Source organism: Pezoporus flaviventris, unplaced genomic scaffold, assembly GCF_033815535.1.
Source record: "Pezoporus flaviventris isolate CSIRO_AGI_PZ_B2104156 unplaced genomic scaffold, CSIRO_AGI_Pfla_v1 ptg000078l, whole genome shotgun sequence".
Taxonomy (NCBI): domain Eukaryota; kingdom Metazoa; phylum Chordata; class Aves; order Psittaciformes; family Psittacidae; genus Pezoporus; species Pezoporus flaviventris.
The window spans coordinates 11,174,115-11,181,665 of record NW_026892626.1 but is presented as its reverse complement, the minus strand read 5'-3'; the positions used below and the strand labels follow the sequence as shown (position 1 = coordinate 11,181,665).

General features: G+C 40.9%; 1 protein-coding gene across 1 annotated transcript; it reads right to left on the bottom strand.

Annotated features, from left to right (window-relative positions):
- Positions 1–321: 321 nt before the first annotated feature.
- On the bottom strand, positions 322–5,849 carry ANKS4B (ankyrin repeat and sterile alpha motif domain containing 4B). The gene is made up of 2 exons (XM_061473519.1): positions 5,541–5,849; positions 322–2,022 (listed from the first exon to the last, which is right to left on the bottom strand). Exons 1-2 carry the CDS (start codon positions 5,702–5,704, stop codon positions 954–956), a joined length of 1,233 nt encoding a protein of 410 aa, XP_061329503.1. The 5' UTR covers positions 5,705–5,849; the 3' UTR covers positions 322–953.
- Between the last annotated feature and the right edge of the window lie 1,702 nt (positions 5,850–7,551).

Here is a 7,551-nt window from a genome sequence, read left to right as displayed (position 1 = left end):
AAGGATAGAAGCAGAGTCTCATTTTCTTTCTCTTTTCATGAGCTGAGTGAATGTGTACCCAGTTACATGAGGCTTTCAGGCTAAGGCTGGCAACATCCAACAGAAAATGCTGTTTGGTAAGAATCTTGGTTTCTGGGACTTTACATGGAAAATGCACCCTATGGGAACCAAGCTGAGGATACACCAAAACAGATCAAAAATATTGAAAATAAAACCTCAGCTTCTTGTAGTTAGAAGTATTGCAGTCTTGAGACCATTTAGGACACAATGGGTGCTGGCAACTGGGTCCAGTCTAAGAAGAGACAAGAATATACAGCTCTGACTGAACATCTCTTGGCAAGGTGTTTCATGTATTTTTAAATTAGCATCAATACAATAGCAAAACATGTTACTGACAAGAACATGAAATTTGCTGTAAATTGGTCTTATTTACATTAATTCAGATGTTATTTGAGTCAATAATCAAGATTCAGATCCTATTTCTAACATATCACTACCAGTAAGAGCAGTTTGTAAGAATCAAACAGAAGTGAATGGAGAAAACTCAAAGCTCTCCAGCTTTGAGAATGTTCTTTGCATTGTGGTTTTGGAGAAGGAAGGAAGGGCTTTACTAAGGAATGTAGTGTGGCTGGCCTTTGCTAATGTTTTATGTTATTCAGACCAAAAGGAAACCAATCCCCATAAACAGTTCAGGGAGAAAAAGCTTTGAATCTGTAGCTTTTAGGGTTTTATCTTCACATTCTTTCTTCTTGTCAGATTATGCTTGAATTAATATCCTGTTCATCACAGCCGTCTGTCCAGAGAGAAAAATCTTTGTCCTTGCTGTGCTTCCTAAGCAATTGGTAACTTTTCTGCCTTTTGCTTTAGCAGACTTCTGAAAAGAATTGCATGCTCTTTGGAAAGAGGAAAAGATAGTAAGTCAGGGAGCAGGTTACAGCAGCAAGTATCTTAGTTTATAAGCAAGTGTCTACAGTCTTTCCAGGGGTCTTGAGTGCCTGTTTTCTTTTATTCACAGCATTCAAAACTTTCTTTCTTGGCCCAAGTTCCATCTGAATGCTCTGTAGATCCTGATCAGAACATAGCATCAGGGCATCTAAATCAATTTTTTCCCTCATGAAGACAGGAAGAAACTCATCCAGCATCTGTGATGCCAGAAATACCTCAAGGGGTGTGTTCTCTGCTTCCTCGTCATCCCAAATGACTTCTTCCTCATACCAAGGGATATCAGCACCATTTTCAGCATCATCTTCCCTGGTGTTTTCAGCATTTTCAAACTGAAAGAGCTCACTGGACATTTTAAAGCTTGTATCTTCTTTCTCAGAAGATACAGTTCCAGGATTTACATCTGCAGCCAAATTCCTTCCAAACACAATCTTGCCAAGACCCGGCCGCTTAAAAATGGAGAGCTGACTGTCATTATCAGAAAAGCTTTTCTCTTCAAGCTCATTCAGTAATTCATCCTCTTCTTTCTCATCAAAAAAATGCATCACTGTTCTCCTACCTGTACCATTCTCTTGTGCATTGCTTTCCTGGCTTCTTGTGTTGTCATCTGTCTTTTTTGCCTTCAGTTTGAAGGTATCTTTCAGATTTTTGGAGAAAGAACTTGTTGTAGTTGAAGCAAAGAGACTGGGCAACTTTACTCTGGAGTATGTCCCTCTGGAAGAGTTTACTGTGCCAACCTTTTCTTTCATATAATTCCTGTTCATTTCATGCTGGTGTTTCTCTTGGCGCTTCTCACATTCCTTGATTTGTTTCTCCACATTCCTCTGGGCCTGTGCTTTGAGTTTGGAGACCTTCTTTGGATTCAGCATGTTCTGCTCGGTGGCTGCTTTGTCCAGGATTTGGACACATTGTTTGCGGTCTCTGCTGGCAGCTGCCTCCAGGGGGGTGCGGAAATCATTGTCCAGAGCAAAGATATTGGCACCAAAGTTGACCAAAAAAGAAACACAAGAGATGTGACCATTGCAAGCAGCATGGTGGAGAGGCGTGTTCCCCCAGATGTCACATTTGTCCGGATCACCTCTGAGGAGGAAAACAGCATAGAGTGAGCTGGATGTACCCAAGCATAGCACTGCAGGGGGATTGAGCAGATACTAAACATTTAGCTCTGCTTTGCTATAAGTACTACAGCCCAAGGAAAATGAGTCAGCTTAGCTCCATCCTCTAGAACCACGCTGCACCTACTTAACGCAAGCACTGAGTTTAGCTGCGCGTGCGGCATAAGCTCCAATTCCTGCCTGCCTGTGAATTAAGCAAGCTCACTAAGGCTGAGTGTGAATGCATGTGCAACTCCCCTTAACAGAGCCAGGGTATTTCCTTTGTGTTATCCCAGGCTATTGGCAGGGTTTGCTTTGCTCCTTGCTGGTCTCATCTGCCTCACCTACAACAGTGCAGCAAATGCCTGTGTGCAGGCAAGGGACAGTAGCTCTGACTGCTTTGTTGCTGACAGCTCAAAATGGGCTCAGGCTTCTACTTACACTTGCTGGAATTAATGGCAAAACTGTTTCAATAGATTTTGTGTGGAATATTTTAAAGACATTTTGGTGACACTTTCCTTTTGCATATCAAATGGAGGAGCAATATTAGGAGGATTATTCACTGTCCACAGTGGTATATATGTAATGAGCTCATGGAGTAACTTTTTTGGTAGGTAAGAGGTAAATGGTTAGGAGTAAAGCCCTGGTTACACATTTGTCTCCATTGCTATTATATTAAGCTCAGATAGATGCTGTTGTTTTTCTTCAATTCTTTTATTCTCCTTAAGCTGCTTTTTGCTCATGGCGTTTGAAAAGCAGAAGCTCTTTTGAAAATAAAATACCACATCTTTTCAATTAAATTTAGAGCCAGTGAGAAATATTGCTTTATTTTTAACTCTTGCACTGACTTCACACTGAACTGCTGCCTGCAGACAAAAATTGGCTTCAATCTTTTGATATGTATTCGGCATAATCAACATTAGCAAAGTTCAGAACAAAGCTTGAGCCATCTTGTGACCAATGGTCAAGGCAGCCACAGCAGCCTAAAACTTTTAATAACTTCAGAGACAGGGGTCAATTTACAAGGAGAATTTCTACTTTTGGGAGTTCAAAGATGTCTTGGAGATTTGTTCCACAGCAGCTGAACTAAGAGTGAAATTGTACATCCTATCACATCTCCTTCAGGCACTGATCTCTTCCTTTGAGTATCTCTGAATAAAAACACTAACATATTTGTCAAGGGCCAAATCTGAAAACATCCTTCAGCCTGAAATGCCACAGGCAAGAGAGGTCAGGTGTCCCTGCAGAGCTGAGACACAGCGCTGCCCACATCAAGAAACAATAGGAAGCCCGAGCATGCCAGGCTGTGGGACCGCAGGCATTTCTACAGGGAAGTGGCAGCTGAGGGTCAAAGTTTCTCCACTTAGACATGTGGGAACCATGTGTTCATGGTTCTGCTTCTGTAGCTGTGCCCTCTGGAACTGCCTGGCTGCAGCAAGCATGCCAGATTCCTTAATTCCCACATTAGCAAACAGGCTGTGTTATCCTGAGCCTTGGGAGCACTGGGCCATCCCTTCTCCCTCAGGTCTCTCCATAGCTTTTTGTGGTCTCTCTTCCCCATGGATGCTGCCAGCCTTTGAGTCTCAGATAATTGTCAAACTGGAGTGTCTGTTCCCAGCTCAGTGCGACTTTGGATAAGGTTTGACATTTACTTTGGGTTCTCATATTTTCCCTGCTTTCCCAAGAAAGAGGCTCACACAAAAGAGAGCAGATCTGCTACTTGGTCTTGCCTTCATTTATGTACCTGCAAAGCAAGCAGAGAAAATACCTCTTGATGCCTGGGAAGATAAACTATTTCAAGATGAAAGGGGTTATTGTTAGTATTGCTAAATCATCCAAGGACTGAATATGTTGCAAGTCTCAGAGTCCTAAAATCTGCAACCACCCTAAAGAAAACCATCCTGTACCTCAGTGCCTTTGTCAGGAAACCTCTTCAAGGATAGGATGAATTGTTAAAAATAACTAAAATACTTTCTTACAGGAAAATGTTGACTGCAGAACAGACTGAACATCTTCCAAATCTCAGGTTCTCTCAGGAAAACCAGTGAGGCTGCAGCCATACCTCTGACAGGCGCAGCTTGCTGATTGTGTCAGGAAATCTTGGATTAAAATAGAGGTGAATGTGTGTGTTTGAACATTTTGAGAGCAACACTGTCCCAAGCTGTCTTCTAGCAAGAAAAAGAGCTAGAAATACATTAAATAACAATGACATAGAAATCCTGATCTTTGTGTTGTCCACTGTGACTTCTATCAGCTCATGTGGTACAAGACATATTTCTCACTTCAATTTTGACAGCAAAAATTACTTTGTTAATTGTTCCTTAGCTGTCTGTCTTTGAGGTGGTCAGGGACAAACCTTTATTGACTCTAGATATCTCTGTGAAGCTGTCTTAATTATATGAGTTGAAAAACTGTCAATCTATTTTTTGCTTGTCCTGAGGACAAAGCAATAACCATTCAGTCCAAAGGTCTTTTTTATTGTGTTATTACAGCCACACCTGAGCTCAATGAGCTATAAAGCAAATCTATGAAAAAAGCATTTTTATTCCATATTTTCAATTCTTATTTTTAATAAAACCGAGATACATCTGAGTAGTTATTTAGATTTTTTTATCCATTCTTCTTTAACCTATTAGGATTGAAAGTACAGGTCCACTTAATTGTCATCTCAGTGAAGTAACATTTTATTAACTGTCTCTCTACACAAGAGCATGTTTTCTTTCATTAGATCTTATTACAGAATCACAGCTTAAAAGGTAGGCTCCAAGCAAGAGAGTATGGAGGGGTGGGAGGTAATTACCTTGTCAATAATGAATTTTAAGTATGCAGTACATTTAAATGATACCAAACAGAAATATTACTATTACAAAATAAACCTTTAGAAAACCTTCCTTTCCTTTCTTCTTTTTATTTGTTTTGTTTGACAAGGATCCTACCCCAGCTTCTGAAACAGTATTATCATTTTTAGCATTGCGGTAGTTGCTAATACTGTAAAAAGCAGAGAAATAAGAATTTTAGGTGTTACTGTCTTAAAACTATTAGTTGTGACTGGCCTCTGGAAAGCATTAAATCTTCACAAGGGTCTATCAACTGCTCGTTGGAAGCAAATGGGAGAGATTTCTTGCTAAAAATGTTTCAAACAATGCACTTCTGTATGGAGCCCATTTCAAAGACATGTTATCGTCAAAGGTTGTTGGCCAGCTTCTCCTCCATTATAGCAAAGGAAGATCCCAGGCCCTTGCTCCTACCAACCACTCCCTGCAGGCTCCATATACAAGATGGTTCTGCTGATGCTGATGCAGCTTCACCGACTGCATGTACAGACCTGCTTGCAGGTTCTGGAGCTAAAACATTGCGAATTAAGGGAAACAGTTCTTGGCAATGCATTGAAGGAAACTACTGTGATTTTCAGCCTTTTAGGTCTGAGGTCGTCAGGCATTAGAAACATGACACACATTATACTTTTGAACCACAAGCTTTAAGCAATGGAGACTGATGACTTACCCCCTCCGGCATATGACTTCCAGAGCGTCTAGATATCCGTGGTATGCTGCCAAAATGGTGGGTGTCATCCCATCCTCATCTGAACTATTAAGGTCTTTCCTAGTTGCTTCTTTCAAGAGGTCCAAATTGCCATCGGCTGCTGCTTTATGATACCTGCTCGACATTTTCAGTAACTTCTGGTTTCCCAAAGCAGCTTGAACTATATGCAGGGTGTACAGTCACCCTTCCATTACAGGGATAGCTCATTAATGATTACAAGTTGAGACGTCCCTGTGAGGATGGAAATGAGGAGGCAAAGTTCATCTTAGCAGACAAATTAGCTGCAGCTCTGCATAGGTAATAAGGTGGTGGAGTGGTGAATGCTTTCATTTTCTGGAAAGTGGCTCTGCTTTTTACCATTTGTTGCATATTTGACTACTTAAACTTGAGTGAATTCATTCATCTTCTCTGTGCCTTTGCTTAACTGTTCTGAGAAAACTTCAAAAGGACCTTGAACTTCAAACAACCTTCAAAGCCATGAATGTCAGTATGAGCAGGTTACACCCTAAGTGATAAAGTATCCCTGAGTTTTGATAGGATGTAATGCATGAGCAGTTCCCTTTATTGGTGAAGTCCTCTGTAACCTATCATTTACTGGTTTGCTGCATTTGAAAACAAGCCTTTTCCCTGGCGAACTGGCCACATCCATGAAGCTGTTTTGGGAACATGGATTGGTGTGCAGATGGAAACAGACCTGTCAGAACCAGGGTGGTGTTGGGATAAAACCACCAGCAGGTCTGCAAGTCAGAGCAGGCAAAACCACAGCATAGAGTGTGATCCTTTTAACCACAAGTTGAATTTCATCAGAGGATCTTAAGGCATTTGGCAAATCTACATTCATCTACAGGTATTGTAATCTCTAGTTTAGATAGAAAAAAAATGTGCAGGATTTCCTCAGGATAGCACTTTGAATTCAAGAAACGGGAACCTGATGAGCCTCCACCAGCTGCCCCTGCCTGGGCACTGTGGTTCTCCAGGTCCTATCTCCTATAAGCACTACTTGCTTTAGAAGTCGTATCCCCTGATTCAGTGGCATTAACAGCTACCTCTATGAGTAGAAGCTTATAGAATTAGACTGTAATTCTAATTCTTAGATTCAAAAGAATTACTAATAGAAAACCATGTAAAAGGTCAGTTTTAAAAGAGTAGCTGAGAAATCAGAGACTACCTGATGCTTAATAAAATGCTGCAGGCTATCTGTTATTCTGGTCACATTCACAACAGCTGCGAGATGAATATTACTTCTTGTCAAGCTGTTTTCTGTGACTAACCAAATTAACCTGTATCTTGGAGAACCTACCTCAGCAATTAGCAGTGAGGTTTTGTCCCTTATTATGCCCCTTTACAGAAGCAGTAGCAATTGCAAACCAGCCCAGAGCTGGTGCAATTACTGAATAGAGTGCCACCTCATTTACTTCCCATAATGCTACCCATGAAATACACCAGAGACCTTTCCAAAAGGGCTTTCTTTCTTAATTATTTTCTCAGACGGGGATTGAAGAACTCTTCAGGAAAAAACTTGCACCAACATTTTTCTTTCATGAGGACAAGGAGAGTCAGTTAGATGCTGTAGAGGTTTGAATCTTTGAATAAATAAGTCTAGGCAGGAGTAAACCAAAGCCCTGTTTTTCCTACAAGTTATCCACAGACGCAGCCACCTCCGATGCTATCCTGCTGTCCCAGGGCAGTGAGGAAGGGCTATGCTTCACCCAGGTCACCTCCATCCCCGCATTAGAAGGCAGTTTTACCCTCAGCCCTTTTTCAAGTTCCCTGCACTGCCATTAATATTTTTCCAATAAACATACAGTTATTTATTCATTTTTTTTATTTAACCAGGCTCAGCACCAAGTTAAATCTACAGATACTAGAAAAAAACTAGCTGTTGCAGAACAAAGACAGCTAATACACATGTATGTTTATGTTTGCTACAATTAGCTGTTTCTTGATGCCATCAAATTTTATTTCATTTACT

What these genes read in the sequence shown, in the direction of transcription:
- ANKS4B (XM_061473519.1), bottom strand. Translation starts at nt 5,704, where the DNA reads ATGTCGAGCAGGTATCATAAAGCAGCAGCCGATGGCAATTTGGACCTC. An exon ending in GAAGTCATATGCCGGAGGGG is followed by an intron (nt 2,023 to 5,540) that starts GTAAGTCATCAG and finishes TTTCCTCCTCAG; the next exon opens with AGGTGATCCGGACAAATGTG.